The 20,000-nt window shown below is 36.9% G+C and overlaps 2 protein-coding genes across 9 annotated transcripts in view; one reads left to right on the top strand and one right to left on the bottom strand.

Annotated features, from left to right (window-relative positions):
- LOC307165660 (zinc finger E-box-binding homeobox protein zag-1) overlaps positions 1-1,836 on the top strand; it is a 50,921-nt gene extending 49,085 nt beyond the window's left edge. For all 3 annotated transcript variants that reach the window (XM_079883518.1, XM_079883520.1, XM_079883519.1), the window contains one exon: positions 1,052-1,836. In XM_079883518.1, the coding sequence (XP_079739644.1) occupies positions 1,052-1,467 (416 nt within the window). In that variant the 3' untranslated portion in view covers positions 1,468-1,836. The remainder of the gene's footprint in view (positions 1-1,051) is intronic.
- Positions 1,837-6,557: 4,721 nt separating this feature from the next.
- The window catches only part of arhgap9 (Rho GTPase activating protein 9), a 54,658-nt gene continuing 41,215 nt past the window's right edge, over positions 6,558-20,000 (bottom strand). For 2 of the 6 annotated variants that reach the window (XM_079883515.1, XM_079883513.1), the window contains 5 exons: positions 16,373-16,450; positions 15,573-15,626; positions 12,802-12,933; positions 12,616-12,721; positions 6,558-8,396 (listed from right to left, as the gene is read on the bottom strand). In XM_079883515.1, the coding sequence (XP_079739641.1) occupies positions 8,201-8,396; positions 12,616-12,721; positions 12,802-12,933; positions 15,573-15,626; positions 16,373-16,450 (566 nt within the window). In that variant the 3' untranslated portion in view covers positions 6,558-8,200. The remainder of the gene's footprint in view (positions 8,397-12,615; positions 12,722-12,801; positions 12,934-15,572; positions 15,627-16,372; positions 16,451-20,000) is intronic. The other 4 variants (XM_079883516.1, XM_079883514.1, XR_013822513.1 and 1 more) reach the window with 3 other exon arrangements.

Raw genomic sequence — 20,000 nt, forward strand, 5'->3', positions numbered from 1 at the left:
TTTGAAATATATAAGTATAAATATATATAGAAATACTTAGTAATATACAGTATGTATAAAACATACATATAGTATTCTGAAGTATATATATATATAAAATAGTAAATAAAATGTTATATATATGTGAATTATATGAAATATTATGTATTTAATCATATATATTAAATTATATAATATAATAAATATATTACATTTTATGTACATGTATAAACACATAACATTTAGATTTTTAAAATATCATATATTTTTTTATTTAAAGTGTTGTATGATATTTTGTGTATATATATGTATATATATATATATATATATATATATATATATATATATATATATATATAGTTTTCTTAAAGTGTTAGTTCACCCAAAAATGAAAACTCTGTCAGTAATTACTCTCCCTCATGTTGTTCCAACCCCGTAAGACCTTCGTTCATCTTCGGAACACAAATTAAGATATTTTTGATGAAATCTGAGAGCTGTCTCACTCCTCCATAGGCTTATGGACACTATAACTTGCTGGCCCAGAAAATGCATTAAAGACATTGTTAATATAGTCCAAGTGACTCCAGTGGCTCAATCTTAAGTTTATAAAGCGACGAGAATACTTTTTGTGCGCAGAAACAAACAAAAATAACGACTTTATTCCACTTTTCATTTCCTTCTCTCTGGGCCTCGAGTCTTTTGACGTAGTGTTTAAGCGTAGCGCGTCTGTGTTGCACGTCACCACGTAGGCTCACTATTGGGCGACGCTGGTCATGTGTGTGATACGTGGTGACGTGCAACACAGACGCGCTACGCTTAAACACTACGTCAAAAGACTCGAGGCCCAGAGAGAAGGAAATTAAAAGTGGAATAAAGTCGTTATTTTTGTTTGTTTCTGCGCACAAAAAGTATTCTCGACAGAATTTTCATTTTTGGGTGAACTAACCCTTTAAGTATTTCTATACACAATACTAAAAAATACTATACATATATATATATATATATATATATATATTCAGATAAAGACAGAGATATACAGGAGTCTAACTGCACTTTCTGTTTGCTCCTGTAGGAAAGCGTCCTCACGAGTGTCAGACCTGTAAGAAGGCCTTCAAACACAAGCATCATTTAATTGAGCACAGTCGTTTGCACTCGGGAGAAAAACCGTATCAGTGCGACAAGTGCGGCAAACGCTTCTCTCACTCGGGCTCGTACTCGCAGCACATGAACCACCGCTACGCTTTCTGCAGTCGAGACGGTGACCCGGACGGGGCCGTTCCCGAGGGACCCGAAGAACCCGAGGAACCCGAGGGACCCGACGAACCCGTCTTCCTCAGCGACTCCAGCATGGAGGGAACGGCCCTGGAGTTCAGAGATGAGGAGGAAGAGGAAAACTCCCTCAGAAACCACACCTATGACCGAGAAAGAGAGGAAGAAACCGAGGAAAAACCCTCCAGAAGTGAGAAACATGAAGACATGACGGAGTGAGACGAGAGACTCTTCAGCAGGGTTTACCAAAGATGTGAAAACACACATTCACTGACTGGCACTCGCGTCCTCTTTAGTGTTCAAAGCCTGTGAACTGAGAACAAACTCGATCGACCAAAGACAAATATATAGACCAACACACACGTTTCTCCAAAGACTTGATTCATCGCCACAATCCAGAGGCAGAAGAAAGACATTACTCAATGCTGATAAACACCAAGAATTAATGATCTAAGAAAAACTGCCAAGAGTAGGTCATTTTTGCACCAAATTAAATTTAATATGAAATTATATGTTGCATTAAAAATTATGCCTGTTTTTAGGACCATTAAGAGTTTTCACACTGGCATTAAATTATCATTACTGTACGGGGAGAATTATATTATTATTTTTTTTATATCAATCTGATATTACAAACAAACTATATATGTATATAATCTCATTTTTATTATTGCAATCTGCTATAACAAACTATATATATATATGTATATATATATTCTCATCTTTATTATTGTAATGCAAAAATATTGTATACATGGTATTTGTACTGCCTTTAATTTATGCTGATATAAAAATATAAAAAATAATTGCATTATAAAAAAATGTCACAATGCAAAAATCTTAATGGTTCTAAAAGTTGGCTTCATTTTCTTTATATTATATATATATATAATATTTTTCCTTTTTGATTTTAGATTGAAACATGACCTCATGCTCATTTAATATTTACATGAGACAACCACAGGTATTGAAATATTAAATATTTCAACACAAAATATAATAAGTATTTACAGTCTAGGATTTGACCAGCATTCACAGTTAATCGAGGGTTAGCTAATGACTGGTTAGCGTATGGATCATTCAGCCGGCTTTCATGGTTTTCTATGTCATAATTATCTCGGACTGCACTATAACTCAGAGCAAGATTAAACACAGATTTGATATTTATGAACTGGAGAAACTGTAAAATTGGCCGATAATGACAGACATAGAAAGCTCAAACTTTCACCTTCTTTTCAGCACGAGCTGTTCAACAAACACGCATCAAATATTTGCACCAATTCATGTTGCAATACTATCATAAAGTGTCCTTTTGAGAAAGAAATAAGGAAAGCTGGAATCCATAAAGTGTGTTATATGAGTTGCACTGAATACATGCGAAACGGTGCTTCATTCCCTTATTACTCGACTTTTCTTCTTCATATATGCTGAGTTTACCTGTAAACACGGACCAAATGCTTCTTGCACACGAGAATCGTGCAGTATTTTCACCAGTGTTATTTTTATACAAAATTTCTAAGCTTTGTTGAAATGTTAATACATAATCTTTGTAATAAAGTTGTACATATTTTGAAAAAACAAAACAAAAGCGGTCGCTGGAGTTTTTATTGTGCTTTTCAAAGCTGTAATGGTTTTGCTTTAAAAGTCAAATCTCAAGAAACACAATATTTGTAACGAGTGAAAAATGCAGTGTCATGCTTATTCATCACACAGATCATAAATCCAACAGACAAATCACCAGTCATTTCTTTTTACTGTAACGATTTCTTTCTAATGACTTGAAATGAGTGGCGTTGAGTTGAGGCAAGTGTCACTTTACCGTGGTAATGGTGGTGGGGGGGTCCCGTTTACACTACTGACTCAAAACGGCACAGATTTCTGGCCTCCACCTAAACACCCAGCGGTGTGGTTAAGGTCAGATGGGCTGCAAACGGATGTTGTTTTACATTTTTATAACATTTAGTTCTATAAGGGTCTCTGGGTTCAGAGATGTTGCTCATCTGCATCTCTGAGAGAAACAGAAAAGCGTCAAAAGAAATGAACTCATCACCAGTGTAATTAAAGCAATTTCAACTTTCTTTATAAGTTATACAAGTTTCAGTTTAAAGTCAGTTTAATGTAATCTAAGGTTGAAATGACTTGACAGCCAATTAGATTATACTTAATTTACTTAAAGTCCCCCTGTGGTCACCAAAATGACATATTTAAAAAAAAATTCCTTGAAAAATAAATTTCTTCATGCCTTAAAATTTCTTGACTGTAACTCGACACCCTTGCCTCATTTAGTATGCGCGGTTCTATGAATATGCAAATGAGCCCCGCCTCCACTCACTCACTCAGCTCAGAGATCCACTGGTTGACGATCACACGTTGATCTGATTGGTTACAAGGTAGTTTGTGACGTCAGAAACGTCAGTGTTTTTGAGACTGTCTTTGGTTCACTGCAGTTTTAAGGAGGAAATACTCAGCAATGCTGTCGACTTATGAATTTACACATGGTTTGTCTTAAAGCAGATTAAAAACACCACACAGACACATAAACAACATTAAAAGCTGGATTTTCATCACAGGGGGACTTTAATTTAAGGCAGCAGATGAACTTAAATGTACACTGTAAAAGTTGCGCACTTAAATTTTTAGGTACAATCAACTTGGATTTTGACGTAATTACAACTTAAATTACACTAAACTGACCTGTTGAATTAGTTGAATCTTGTAGTATCATTTATAAAAACGCTGAAATTGCTTAACTTATTTTGATGAGTTAAAGCAATGTAAAAACATATGTTGTCATAACTTACTGATCATATATTTTTTTACAGTGTAGGCTACACTTTAACTTTTTTGGTTCAAAATTAATAAATAATGAGACCCTTCTTCAAAAATGTGTTTCGTCTCACCCTGATTCACTATGGTAAGCCTATTATAACGTTGTGTTGCAGACAGCTCGGAATTTTGATTTTTCCAACCTCGTTCTTGGAAATAACTTCTGGAACATTCGACCTGTGAACTCGCCAACTCGGACTAGCCTACATCATCAATCAACCACAACCTCAGGGAGACATTTGATGTAAAAAGTTTATGTAGCCTAATAATACCTTCGTTTTTGCTTTTCGTCAGCTGTTTTCAAAGCAATTTTCTGTAGTTTTATTCAGTTTTTGCCATAATTGACACAAAAACAAGACTTGTGTCGTGGCGACATCCTGTGGTCAACAACATGAAGTGTGATTGGCTGGAACTCTTAAGTGGGACATTTAATTTGGGATATTTGGGATATCCTCGTCTGGAATGCAGCATGAGTGTTTATATTTTAGACGGAGAAATGTTTCGCTGGAAATTGCCTACACACCTGGACCTGGTGGTACTGACACGTGCGTGTCTCGTCATATCCGTAAATAGAGAAAAGTTGCTCCGGCAGTTTTGGCTTTTCTAAGATGGCGAGAACTGAGGGATTGAAATGTTGTAAAAGCGACGCGGAGATGATGATGTTTTTATTACTCAACAGGTGAGTAAGGTGTTTTATTGAACAGATGACTTGTCTCTAACTGAGTTAATTGTGAAGATAATTTCATTATAGTTGTTTTAGCACTGTTCTAGAATTTATTTAAGGACGTACCGTGTCTTTTAATAGGTAAAGCTACACATCTTCAGCTAGTCATCTTGAGATCATTTCCATCGAAACTGGTTATATCTTTGAAGCCTAACAATGAATGTTTATGTTTTATAAACCGCATGATAGGCCTAATCATATTCATCCGCAGTCACGCAGAGCCGAAGCACAACCAAAACAACGTTCTTCCGCAACATACATGCAGTTTTATAAACCTCTATAAGGCCAAAAGTTACATAGTGTAAATAGCTGGAATCTTTTTACAGTGCAGTAAACTTATTGAAATTAAAATAAATCCTCTATAGAACAAGTGATACTTACATTATAAATAATTCAGCTCTTTTTTGACCATTATTAATGCATGTAAACCGTCTTATGAGCTGATATGAGTCTCATTGCTGTATTATCTTCTGTCACTTCAGAATAAATCAAAACAGAAGGTCTTTTCATATAGATTTTATGTTTTTATTGTCATAATTCTGAAATACAGAATTTAAAGGAAGAAAGAGCAAATTACAGCGATTGAGTCGTCCTCATCATGGACGGATAACGAAAGCAAACATCACACAAAACTGAGAGTTCATACATTAAAATAAAATATTCAGAGACTCTGAAGCGTAGGAGAGTTTTCAGAAACACGAGGAGAGACAATGAAACTGAATGAATCACTCTATCACCCAAAAGCCTGTTTCTCTTTAAAGAACTAGTTCATCTTTGATGTCTCTCTTTCTTCCGTATGAACACAAAAGGAGATGTTTAGCACAATGTACACAGTCCTGTTCAAATATACACGGAAATGCAATAAAGATTTGAAAGCTGAAAGAGAATATTTCCAGTTTCTTTTTCCATGGCTTAAACATTTTGTGTTTCACAGAAGAAAGAAAGTCAAACCGGTTCGACTTTGGAGTGACATGAAGGAGAGTAAATGATCATTTTTGGGTGAAACCATCGTTTTAAGCTTATAAACGGGCCGTGAAGGTTCATCTATTAATAATGTGTGACCTTGTAACACTGAATTATTTCAGAAATAACAATACAACATCAGTCCTTTCTGTTCTGCTTTTGGAGAACCTCCTCCAGAAACCTTCTTTGCGGCCCCTTGTGGAATTGAAATAATAAGAAAATAAAAAAATTAATAAATATATAAAATCAAACATTAAAAAGTGTGTAAGCGTTCCCGGTTCTTTTCTTCTGCCTGGATCTTTTTGTCGAGAGCCAAAGCCACAGTCCATATAAAATTACCAAACCGCGGCATGGGGGACGCACATTTTTTAAACATATGCATTTTTAGTTCCTCTTTTGTTCTGTTATTAAAAGCAGAGTTTTGGACAAATGGCAGCGGAGCTCTGAGACTGGCACAACACACACACACACACACACACACACACACACACACACACACACACACACACACAGCCACACACACACTTTCTCTCTCTTTCTCTCTCTCTCTCTCTCTCTCTCTCTCACACACACACACACACACACACACACACACACACACACACACCTCTGAGCTTCCTCCATCTCTCACAGACACTCAACGACCGCATCGGAACAATGGAAAGGAAATTACGTCGTATCTGGAGCGAATTGCACCCAGTTTTATTTCTCCATTAAAAGGCGAATGACTAAATGACTAAATGACTCAACTTTTGACCTGTGCTGATCTTTATTATTTTTGAGTGACACGTACAGCTTAATTTGAAAGCTTTTTGTCTTTTGCATTGTGCATTAAAACTACACGAGCTCTGAGAAGGGAATCATTTGAGGTAAAAACACTTAAAAGGCACTAGGGATGAAATCTGTTGAAAGACGGATCGCCACACACACACACACACACACACACACACACACACACACACAGTAAATCTCACAAAACAAGTCACTTTCAGGTCACCCAAAAACATAATATTTTTGCATAATATTGTTATTATTAATTAAATCATAATTAATAAATACATCATTTTCAGTGTTGGGTGTAATGCATTACTTTAATTTAATTACTTTTCCCTTGAAAAAAGTAAAGTAAAAAGTTACTTCTGATGTAATTGCATTAAATACTGTACAGACTATAGAACAATTCTATATAAAACAATAGTGGATTAAAAAAACCATTTTAAAATGTATGTTAAATAATGTTAAATTTTAACATTTTATATTATTTATTTGAAAGAATTAATGGAGCAGTTTCATGTCTATCCTTTTCTTTATGCAAAATTTTGTTTATATTTTTTAGAGACAAAACTTTAGAGCTTTGGAGAATTTTTACTGTACAGAAATGTTAAAACATCTGCATGCACTGAAAATGTATGTTGAAAATGTTTAATTGTCATTTAAATATTATCTTAACGATCCTAAAAAAAAATCATTTTTTTATGCAAAATTGTGCTAATATTTTTTTAGAGACAAAACTTAAGAGAGCTTTGGAGAATTTTTACTGTATAAAAAATTTAAAAAACACATCTGGGTGCACTGGAAACGTATGGTGAAAATGTTTAATTGTCGTTAAAATAATATCTTAACGATCCTAAAAATGTATTTTCTTTATGCAATTAAAAAAAAAATGTTTTTAGAGACAACACTTTAAAGAGCTTTGGAGAATTTTTACTGTACAAAAAAACAAAAACATCTGGATGCACTGGAAATGTTTAATTGTCATTAAAATAATATCTTAACGATCCTAAAAATGTATTTTCTTAATGCAAAATTTTGTTTATTTTTTTACAGAAAAGTATGAGTTTTTTGAGAATTTTTACTGTACAAAAATTAAAAAACACGTGTATGCACTGAAAATGTATGGTGAAAATGTTTAATTGTGATTAAAATAATATCTTAACAATCCTAAAAATGTATTTTCTTTATGTAAAATTTTGTTTATATTTTTTACAGACAAAATTAAGAGTTTTTTGAGAATTTTTACTGTAATTTTTTGTTAAAAACACCTGTAAGCACTGAAAATGTATGGTGAAAATGTTTAATTGTCATTAAAATAATATCTAAACGATCCTAAAAATTAATTTTCTTAATGCAAAATTTAGTTTATATTTTTTTACAGACAAAATTAAGAGTTTTTTGAGAATTTTTACTGTAAATTGTTTTTAAAAACACCTGTAAGCACTGAAAATGTATGGTGAAAATGTTTGTCATTCAAATAATATCTAAACGATCCTAAAAATGTATTTTCTTTATGCAAATTTTTTTAAGTTTCTATTGTTTAGAGCTGAAATGTGACCCGTTTTCATGAGATCCACCCATTCATAACCAGCTCTCATTGGTCGACTAGCGATTTGGATCCCTGAACAGCATCGGCGCGTCCCGTGGACAGAAGTGTCACTGTTCTCAGTAAGATCCCGTTTGCTCGTCGGCCACGAAGATCCGCTCGTATTCGCTCAGCAGCAGCTCGATGGCCTGGTTCTGGTACAGCATGTTAACGGCCATGTTTCCGCCCTCGTTCTCCGGACGCATGAGCGTGGGGCCGAACACGATGCCGATGTTCTGAGTCGTCATCCGATTGCAGTCGGAGTTCTCCTTCACCCTAAACAGAACAACAAGACATTCAGATGAAAGACCGATCCAGAGAGAAACTGCTCAACACTTCAGCTTTAAACAGAAAAAGCGAAGGAGAAACGAAGAGCTTCCTGTGGGTAACTTCCTCCAGAGATACCAAACCACAGTGTGCCATCTTCATTTACTTCAACTTTGTCTCAGATGTTTCTTCTCTGCATTTCACCTTGCGTTCTAGTTGTCTAATAAACCTGGCATTGTATGTTATGAACATTGTTTGCTCTTTGATAAAAGCATCTGCTTGATGCATAAATGTATAAAATCAGATCATATCAGAATTTTTGTGTCATTATACAAAAGAGCACAATGAAATTATGTGCAATCCTATTCAGTGCAATAAAGGTGAAACTCGAAAAATTTGAATATTGTGCAAAAGTTATAATTTTATCTTATGAAAACCCCAAATTCAAATTTTCAGAAAATTAGAATATTACATGAAATGAGTAAAAAAAAGGATTTTAAATACAGAAATGTCGGCCCTCTGAAAAGTATAATCATGCATATGTCTATAGTTATATATACTAAATATATAAGTTTCACCTTTTAATTTGAATTACTGAAATACATGAACTTTTGCACGATATTCAAATTTTTCGAGTTTCACCTGTAATCAATCTCCCACTTTAAAAACAATTATCCTATGTGCAACCCAGCAAATAAATAAGTGCATTAAATATCTAAAGCTGAATAAATAATCTTTCCATTGATGTGTGTTTGGTTAGGATAGGGCAATATTTAAAAATATGAATATATTTGTAAATCTGGAATCTGAGGGTGCAAAAAAATCGAAACATTGAGAAAATCTCCTTTAAAGTTGTGCATTTATGTTCACGATTGTGCCGCATTCACTCACAAAAATACATGTTTTATATATTTACGGTAGGAAATTACTAAATATCTTCATGGAACATGATCTTTACTGAATATCCTCATGATTTTTGGCATTAAACAAAAATGGATAATTTTGAGCCATACAATGTATTGTTGGATATTCCCACAGATAAACCCGTGCGACTCGAGACTGGTCACGTGATCCAGGGTCACATATATAAATAAATAAATATACATTTTACAGCAATATTTGCATACCATATGCAGCACAATATGATGAGACGTTCATACTTTTGATCACAGACTTTGGAAGCACAATTATGAGATCACTTCTAAAGCACGTGTTTCTTTCTTTCTTTTCTCCGTTTCTTCTTATCAATAACCTTTCAGATTCAGTTTGTCGTTTCAGTGGAGGTTCTTCATATCAGTGATGCTTTAAAGCTTCTTTGTGGCCTTTGAACTTAAAAAGGTTCTCTATGACATTAGTTACGTTTTGAATGTTCTCTGAAACTAGGAGTAACATTTAAAACGCTCATTATTTAGAGTGTAATTTCCCTGCATGTTATATTTTCTGTATGTATTATGGCGTAGACTCAATTCAGGCTTATTATAAATGACTGATATTGCTTTAATAGTTATGAGACTTATATATTTCTCAGTCTCATCAGTCTGTTAGTAATGAAGACACACGGCGCCCTCTAGTGTCTCAATCACGACACTTTCTGCAGTCTTCCAATATAACTACACAATATATAAACCCAGAGGAGATGGAGAGATCACAGAGGGAAGTATTCATCGACATAAACCAAAGGGAAGAAAGACAGACAAATAAAGAGAAGAGAAACCTCCTGATCAGCTGAGATCAATGAGTGCATGTGTGTTCTCATTGGTGCAGGACAAGTGGGCGGAGCTTGCATAATCCAATCAGAGCGCGATTAATGGGTGAGAAATTGATTTCAAGGTGAGTGTCATTATGAATGAGTCGTAGAGTAGAGCGCTTAAAAGTGAGTGATTGTTTGATTTGAAATAATGAAACTAGATGTACAGTTGAGACCAAAAGTATTTTGTGGTTGTGAATAGTGAGTGAATTTAAATCAAATTAATATGTTGCTTTGCAAATGATTCACTGCTTTGGAATTGATTAAAACTGAACATAGAGGACAGCAAATATAAGGTGAAAGGTTCAACAAAACAAGCAAGTATTTTCATTAAAAGTGTCATCTACTCACTAGTTAGTGGATGATTCCAGCTAACTTTCCCAGCTAACAAGTTATAAAAACTGAATGTTCTCTGGACGTTCAAAACATCCAGTTTTTTAAATGATTTTTCTTGGTTATGCAAACATTTATCATTCTTCAAACATTATGGGAATGTTACTTTTGAACGTTCTGAAACAAATAGTAACATTTAATGTTACTATTAAATGGGGGGGGGGGGGGGGTATTTGTAACTTGCATTTATAGAAAATCTTACAGTGAATTTGAGTAAAAAACAACTATGTATATGTTTAGCTGTATTTGTCTCTTCAACCCCGTTATCATCTTCAACCCTGTTACCAGAGTCTCAACTCCGTCACACCTACATTTTTATTAATTCTTTTTTTAAGTTTATGTTCATGTTTGTTGAACTTAGTCAGAAATGTTCAGAGCAATCATAAGAATACTGATTTTAGTTCAAATTCTGAAGTTAAGCCACATCTTTGATCAAAAATGATAGGGTTGCTGTCACAAAAAGTGCCCATTTCAGCTGCTTTAGTATAGCATAAGTGTAAAATAATATGTAAATTTTATGGTGCATGGTACAATTTCTGGTAAGCTACGCTTTTTTATTATTTCAGTTCAATTCAATTATTGTGATTTGATTTAATATTGACTCATCTGGATAAATATTTGGTACTCAAGATAAGTGTTAATTTTTCTCAAGAAAAAAACAACTCACCTAAAGCTGTAAACATACAGACATATATCAGCTGGTAGTATTATTTAAGGTTAAAAATAACTCAAATTAAATATAATGCGTTTTTTTATTATAATAACAACAACTTTATTTAATGATATAAGTTAAAATATAATAAATATGTAATATAGAACACATATTTAGCAAAATACTCTCTATAGCTCTTTTTTTCTTGCCAACTACGTGCTATAGCCTATATTATGGTCATTAAATGGCTTTCCTGAGGTAAATGTGACAATTGTTCTCCAGCTGTTTTATTGACCTCTTCACGCTGATAAAAACACTGATTGATTGATATTATGTATGAGGAATATACATTTCGGTAAGTTGTAGCCTACTACTGTATCTTTCAACAGTGTTTGTGTTTATTTACTATTAGCTAGTAGAGATGATCGGTTCACGTGCGCTAGGGATCTGTCACGTAACATTTACAAGCGCCAAAACAGTATTTATTGTTTGAAGTTCGTAATAAAATTGACAGAATCTGAGAGTTGAGATTCTTTGATATCATAAAGTAACCTCTGTCTAGTCTGTCGGTCTCCGTGTCCTCTTTGCTTCGCCATTTTTCTGTGCGTGAGAAAATGGATGTGTGGCGTGTGAAAAGTGTCAATCGCGTGTGTCTCACGGTGAATGCGTGAGAGTTGGCACTTCTGTCCAACTTCCGACTTTTCGGCTATTTTTTGTACCTGGATATATATCATTTGTTGCGTCTAAATATGAATGAGGATACGGTTATTGATAAATCGAATTGTTATTGTTGTTCTTATTATCATTTAGGGGGGCTCAGGAATATTTTGGGGTAGCTTCAGCCCCCCTAAAATAGGCCTAACGACGTCCCTCAGACAGAAAACAAAAACAGCATTCAATCTTTGTCCCTCAGATAAAATGACATGACACTAAACCGCCAGTAGGTGGCGGCAAATCACGGTCTCAAATGAGTCAATGAATCATTCAAACAATTCGTTCAAAACGACTGATTCATTCAGGGACAAAGCAGAAGTGACTGAGTGAGTCATTAAAACGATTAGTTTAAAAAGTAACGAAACCGAAGCTGTGTTGCTCGATGGCTCTACTGTTTGGAACAATCTTCACTGCCAAAATATAAGAAAAACAATATTGTGTCTAAAATATAAGTCGCCTAATAACATATTGTTGATTGAACTGTTGTATAAAATCAACATCACATTTGCAAACAAGCTGTTATTTGGGAAACCGCACTTTGCCATGTGACATTACGTATATATATTAAAAACAAGGACTATTTTTTTTGCACCAAATCTTGTTTTTTGGAAGCATTTTTATAGATTTTTGGTGCATTTTCGCCTTTGCAGCCACTAAAACCCCCCTGATTTAAACACAGACTTCAAGCATTGGAGAACAGTGTAGAGAACGTGTGCTGGTACCGTTTCAGGTGTCGGATCATGTGACTCAAGGTGTCGTGGTTTGGCGGAGGCATGCTGATGACCAGGAGCTTCAGGCGCTCCACCTTATCCAGGTAATTGGATATTTCTACAGGACACAGACGCATAAACGGTCATTATAATGAATTATTAATCATGCTGCTTCTCTGGCTTCTCCTTGTCACTCACTGACGGTCTCGACGATGTCGTGGAAGAATCCGTACGGGATGAGCGGCTCGGGAAGCTCTCGGAAGAACAGTTTGAGCGCGCCGGTGATGACGTGGATGTCGTCCCACTGCGGGTCGTCCAGATCCAGACGCTCTGGAGGAAAGATGACGGAGTGAGTGTTAAATGCTGAAACACACACACACACACACACACACACACACACACACACACACACACACACACACACACACACACTCAAAGATGGGCTGCAGAAGAAGAAAAGAGAAGGCGATGAAGCAAATCATAATGTCTGCAATGAATTTTGCAGGTTCAATGCAATTTCACCTGTGATAAGAAAAGGAGTTTTGCACAGAAGAAGGTTTTGAATCAAAATTACATGCAATGAACGCTTTAAATTATTATAAGATATTTCTTATCTTAATTCACCCGCTTAACTACTGTTTGTTTCCTCGGAAGAACCTGGAAAACTGCGATATATGAGGAAGCCTGTGATTTCAAAAGCATGCTTTCTAGACCTGGAAAAGTCATGTAAAATAATACAATCTTAAAATGCCATGGGCAATGAATGTGTCATGAAATAATTTATAAAGTAGAAATCAGTGTTATTATAGTATCATTTAATATACTATATGTTATTATATAAATAACTGTTTTTTTATGTGAATATATAGTAAAGTGTAATTTATTCCTGTGATCAAAGCTGAATTTTCAGCATCATTACTCCAGTCTTCAGTGTCACATGATCCTTCAGAAATCATTATATATATATATACACACACACACACACACAGTAGTCAACATTTGAAGTGGATCAAAACCTTTCATCATACATCAAGTTATACATGAATTTTGACCAATGAACTTTAATGAACTTTTTTGATCCACTTCAAATGTTGACTACTGTATATAATTTCAGTTTTATGTATTTTAGTACTTAAAAACTATTTTTAAGTTTTATTTTTTTATTTCAGTTAATGTTTATTTTATTTTATTATTTAGTTTTAGTTATACTTAACGGTAATAACTAAAATTATTAGAAAAAATCCATATTCTTAAACCCTTTTCTAGTAAACCAGGAACGACTGTAAAAAAAAGAAGTTAAATCAATCATTAAAGGTTCTCTAAGCGATGTCACGTGTTTTTTAGGCCAACATTTTTTTTGTCACATCCAGCAAACATCTCCTCACTATCCGCTCTCTGCCTGTCCCCTGAACACACAGTGAAGACACGCGGTCTCTGTAGACACCACAGGCTCCACAAACGGCAACAAAAACAAACTGGCCCAGCCTGGACCACGAAACATAACAAACAGTGTTCCAGCCAATCACCGACAAGAATGATTTGGGGTTGGGGTGGGGGGTGGGGGGGAGGGGGAGGAGGGATGAGGAGGAGGGATGAGGAGGAGCGATGAGGAGGAGGGATGAGGAGGAGCGATGAGGAGGAAGGATGAGGAGGAGGAGGAGGGAGATGGAGGGGACAGGATGAGGAGGAGGGATAAGGAGGAGGGATGAGGAGGAGCGATGAGGAGGAGGGATGAGGAGGGATGAGGAGGAGGGATGAGGAGGAGCGATGAGGAGGAGCGATGAGGAGGAGGGATGAGGAGGAGCGATGAGGAGGAGCGATTGAGGAGGAGGGATGAGGAGGAGGGATGAGGAGGAGGGATGAGGAGGAGCGATGAGGAGGAGCGATGAGGAGGAAGGATGAGGAGGAGGAGGAGGGAGATGGAGGGGACAGGATGAGGAGGAGGGATAAGGAGGAGGGATGAGGAGGAGGGATGAGGAGGAGCGATGAGGAGGAGGGATAAGGAGGAGGGATGAGGAGGAGGGATGAGGAGGAGCGATGAGGAGGAGCGATGAGGAGGAGGAGGGATGAGGAGGAGCGATGAGGAGGAGCGATGAGGAGGAGGGATGAGGAGGAGGGATGAGGAGAAGCGATGAGGAGGAGCGATGAGGAGGAGGGATGAGGAGGAGCGATGAGGAGGAGCGATGAGGAGGAAGGATGAGGAGGAGGAGGAGGGAGATGGAGGGGACAGGATGAGGAGGAGGGATAAGGAGGAGGGATGAGGAGGAGGGATGAGGAGGAGCGATGAGGAGGAGGGATAAGGAGGAGGGATGAGGAGGATGGATGAGGAGGAGCGATGAGGAGGAGCGATGAGGAGGAGGGATGAGGAGAAGCGATGAGGAGGAGCGATGAGGAGGAGCGATGAGGAGGAGGGATGAGGAGGAGCGATGAGGAGGAGGAGGAGGGAGATGGAGGGGACAGGATGAGGAGGAGGGATAAGGAGGAGGGATGAGGAGGAGGGATGAGGAGGAGGGATGAGGAGGAGCGATGAGGAGGAGGGATGAGGAGGAGGGATGAGGAGGAGCGATGAGGAGGAGGAGGAGGAGGAGGAGGAGGAGGAGGAGGAGGAGGGAGGGGACGGGATGAGGAGGAGGAGGAGCGATGAGGAGGAGGGAGGGTCGAGCTAGCCTCCGTTTCGTTTGACAATACTTCGAACGCCAACAAGAAGAGACGTCACCCAACTTCGCTTAGAGCAGCTTTAACAACAGCAGGAAACCTAAAGAACCGCCAGGTCTCAAAACTTCTGGAATCATGAAAATTTGAATTTTGATTACAATTATTATAGTTGCTATGCTATCATTACAGCAGCAGAAGCCGCCATGCACCGAAACATCAAGCGAGAAGCGTAAAGCGCCAGGAGACTCGAGTCAGAAGCAGCGAGCGTCAGAGAGTAGCGAGATCTTCAGCGTTCCGGTTTACAGGAGACAAACCTTGCACTAAATCCTCAGGGAAGAGATAGCGTCCGTCTGTGGTCACGGCTCGCTCTGGAAGAACGGACAGGAGTTACAGACGTGACATCACACAATGACATCATTCACACACTCTTTACCAGCTGACACCTGTGTGCGATGATGTCATGCGCGACACGGAGAGAACATCTGATGAATAAATCAATTAATACTCAAATTTCTATTTCTCCCCGTTACAAAAAAAGGTGCACTCCTTAATTAAATTGTAACACAAAGGAAGGATTTTTTACATAGTATACATTGCAGTGTTCAAACCTATTAACAAAGTTATTGTTCTATTGTACATTTATGGATAACTACAAATCAACAATTAGATCCCAAATTAACAGCACCTCATGCATTTTTTCTTCATTTAATAATTTATTTAATTTTGATGCTTATTTAATGTTTATTGCTAGAAAATAAAAGTAGTAATCTCACAAAACTGGGTTTTAAAATTAGCATCTCTTGCATTTTTCGAACTCAGCATTTTGTCATTTTTATAAATTATTTAATTTAGATGTTTATTTAATGTTTGTTCCTAGAAAATGATATTATAACTATAAGTTGACTATAGAAATTATATCACAAAACTGGGGTTTTCAATGCATTTAGATCTGTCCCAAATATTGATAGTATAATAATTCCCCATGAATCACTCAGAGTAAGACCAGGACATGCATAAAGTTTTGATTTCACAACGCATTTAATTGCAATCAATAACAGAACCGCATCATGACATTATTATGATGTTATTATATTGATGTGATTTTGAGTCTCACCGTGATTGACAGAAAAGCGCAGTTTCTGAATGACGGCAAGATTCCCACTGACTCTGTAAATCCCATCAGTCTCCAAGCCTGAATACACACACACACACACACACACACACACACACACACACACACACACACACACACACACACACATTATTTCCAGGAATAGGACAGCAGTCCAACAGAAACACGCCCGTGTAAAACAGAGACAAGATTAGTGGATAAGAACAAAAAATAAAATAATTTTGATTTAGAATAATTTGCTAGTGAATCATGCTGACCAATCAGAGACGCTTCATTCTGATTCACAAGCAAGATTCACTCACAAATCGAACATCGTTATGATTGATCATAATGATCATTATGACAAAAGTCGAGTTCAGCACAACTATAAAAATGCATATTCATCATTATAGTCAATTTCATCACTTTTAAGATTTCATTTATTTACATATATTCCTGGGGCTGTATTCACAAAGAATTTTAAGGCTAAAAGTAGCTCCTAACTGGCGAATTTAGGAGCAACACCTAAAAATAATGGGCGTGTCACTCGTAACTTTAGGACTCCTCATTTTTTTGACTAAGAGTAATTCACGAAGCATTTTAGCCCTAAAAGTAGCACCTAAGCCTGGGACAGCTTAAAAGAAGTCGAGAGGACTCCTAACTCACTAAGACCTTCACAAACCGCTTTTTGTGGCATTTCACGCTGCGATGTTTTGAAATGCGTATGCGGCGGCTACAGGAGCTTCCAATCGCGAGGAACAATTCTGCATTGTAGGCATAACTAGGGATGCAATAACGCCACCAACAACAACCAAAACTAGGCTACTCATTGCATGTAAACTAATTGTAACGTTTCATTGTGAATCAAATTAAAATGTTCTTCTCTTTGCAAACGTAGGCAGAGGCATATAGTGACAGATTAATTCAATAATGTTGCAAAGATATTGTATCAATCCATATGTTTCATTAGGCTACTAGGCTATTTGTTTTGCCTTACTCTTTATTCATTTAGGCTATTTATTCAGTTATTCATCATCTTCCGTCCTTCGCACTGCTTGTGTAGCGCACGCATTCTCAGACCTGTCACCTGTCACTCATCATCGTAGGGGAGGGGTTAGGAATCATTCCCGCGTTACAATCATCAGCCAATCAAGGTGGTCACTTCAGTCAAGCTCGTGCATGAGTAATGACGTCATCCATAGCAACGAAGACTCACTCTTAGTTTAGGAGTTGTCATTTTTCTTTACTAAGAGTAGGTCTGAAAGGCGTTGTGAATTACTTCTAAGAGAAAACTCCTAGCTAAAATCTTTTAGTGCGATTTAGGAGTACTCCTAGTGGTAAGATAAAATGCTTTGTGAATACGGCCCCAGGCCTGGAAAGAAAAACAGTTTAAAGTCACCATGAAATCTAAATTGACAATTTTTTTAATGGAAAATTGCAGTGTTTATTCTAAATGATTTATCGGTGCACATCATCATTATTGTGTTAATAATCTTGAATCAGAATAACTTCCTCTTCTTTGATGATGTGGGCGGGGCTATAACCTGTCACTCACATGAGATCAGCCAATAGCAAACCACAATCATCCAATCAATTCCCCACGGACACAATCAAGCCCCGCCCACATTTGTTCTCGTTCCAGAAGCGTTTCACTCGCATATACGACACAATAGAGAAGAAAAGACGAGTGCGACTTTGGCTTTTCCTCAGGATATGTTCCCATTGAAGTGTTTGGCCCCTATTTTAACGATCTAAGCTCATGGTCTAAAGCGCACGGCGCAAGCGCACTTAGTGTGTGTCTGAATCCACTTTTGCTAGTTTAACGACGGGGAAAATGGTCAGCGCTCCCGGCGCATGGTCTGAAAGAGTCGTTCCCATTTCTCTTACTGAGTAATGGGTGTGTTTTATCTCTATTCTCTTACTGAGTAATGGGTGTGTTTTATCTCTATTCTCTTAATGAGTAATGGGTGTGTTTTATCTCTATTCTCTTAATGAGTAACGGGTGTGTTTTATCTCTATTCTCTTAATGAGTAATGGGTGTGTTTTATCTCTATTCTCTTAATGAGTAATGGGTGTGTTTTATCTCTATTCTCTTAATGAGTAATGGGTGTGTTTTATCTCTATTCTCTTAATGAGTAATGGGTGTGTTTTATCTCTATTCTCTTAATGAGTAATGGGTGTGTTTTATCTCTATTCTCTTAATGAGTAATGAGTGTGTTTTATCTCTATTCTCTTAATGAGTAATGGGTGTGTTTTATCTCTATTCTCTTAATGAGTAATGGGTGTGTTTTATCTCTATTCTCTTAATGAGTAATGGGTGTGTTTTATCTCTATTCTCTTAATGAGTAATGGGTGTGTTTTATCTCTATTCTCTTAATGAGTAATGGGTGTGTTTTATCTCTATTCTCTTAATGAGTAATGGGGTGTGTTTTATCTCTATTCTCTTAATGAGTAATGGGTGTGTTTTATCTCTATTCTCTTAATGAGTAATGGGTGTGTTTTATCTCTATTCTCTTAATGAGTAATGGGTGTGTTTTATCTCTATTCTCTTAATGAGTAATGGGTGTGTTTTATCTCTATTCTCTTAATGAGTAATGGGTGTGTTTTATCTCTATTCTCTTAATGAGTAATGGGTGTGTTTTATCTCTATTCTCTTAATGAGTAATGGGTGTGTTTTATCTCTATTCTCTTAATGAGTAATGGGTGTGTTTTATCTCTATTCTCTTAATGAGTAATGGGTGTGTTTTATCTCTATTCTCTTAATGAGTAATGGGTGTGTTTTATCTCTATTCTCTTAATGAGTAATGGGTGTGTTTTGGGCGTAACGTGAAATAAACCAATCAGAATCTCCCATTCCCTTTAAAAGCCAGTTGTGCTCGGGCCATGGCGGATTCGCTATTTACATGAAGGAATTTGCAAACGGAAAAACTGAAACGTCTCCAGAGAGAAAATGGATGTGTGTGTGTGAGTTAAAGTGCTAGCAGACCAGCTACGGGACATGCTGGATCTTTATGTACACAATAATAATCTTTTACATTGTTTACAATGTTATTTTTAATATTTGGCATGTTTGTGTGCTGCTGCGCGTCCCTGTGTGTGTAATAAGCAGAGTGTGTGTGTAATAAGCAGAGTGTGTGTGTAATAAGCAGAGTGTGTGTGTAATAAGCAGTGTGTGTGTGTAATAAGCAGTGTGTGTAATAAGCAGAGTGTGTGTGTAATAAGCAGTGTGTGTGTAATAAGCAGAGTGTGTGTGTAATAGGCAAAGTGTGTGTGTAATAAGCTGTGTGTATAATAGGCAAAGTGTGTGTAATAAGCAGAGTGTGTGTGTAATAAGCAGAGTGTGTGTGTAATAAGCAGAGTGTGTGTGTGTTGTGGACTCGCATATAGGCTCCTATTACTAACGCACCCGTTAAATAACAAAAAAATACATCGCCGTTTTAGAGCAGGAATCAGTCGGTCAACGGCTCAGTCTATTTCAGTTCCTCAAAACAGCAACAATGCGGCTGAACACACACTCAACACACACTGAACACACACTCGTTCTCAGACCAGCAGCCCATGGGCCACAGATGAGCGCAAATGCATTTGCTATTTAAACAACGTGACACAGGACGTGAAAATGAAAACTGCG

This window comes from Squalius cephalus (assembly GCF_949319135.1).
Source record: "Squalius cephalus genome assembly, chromosome: 10".
NCBI classification, from domain to species: Eukaryota; Metazoa; Chordata; class Actinopteri; order Cypriniformes; family Leuciscidae; genus Squalius; species Squalius cephalus.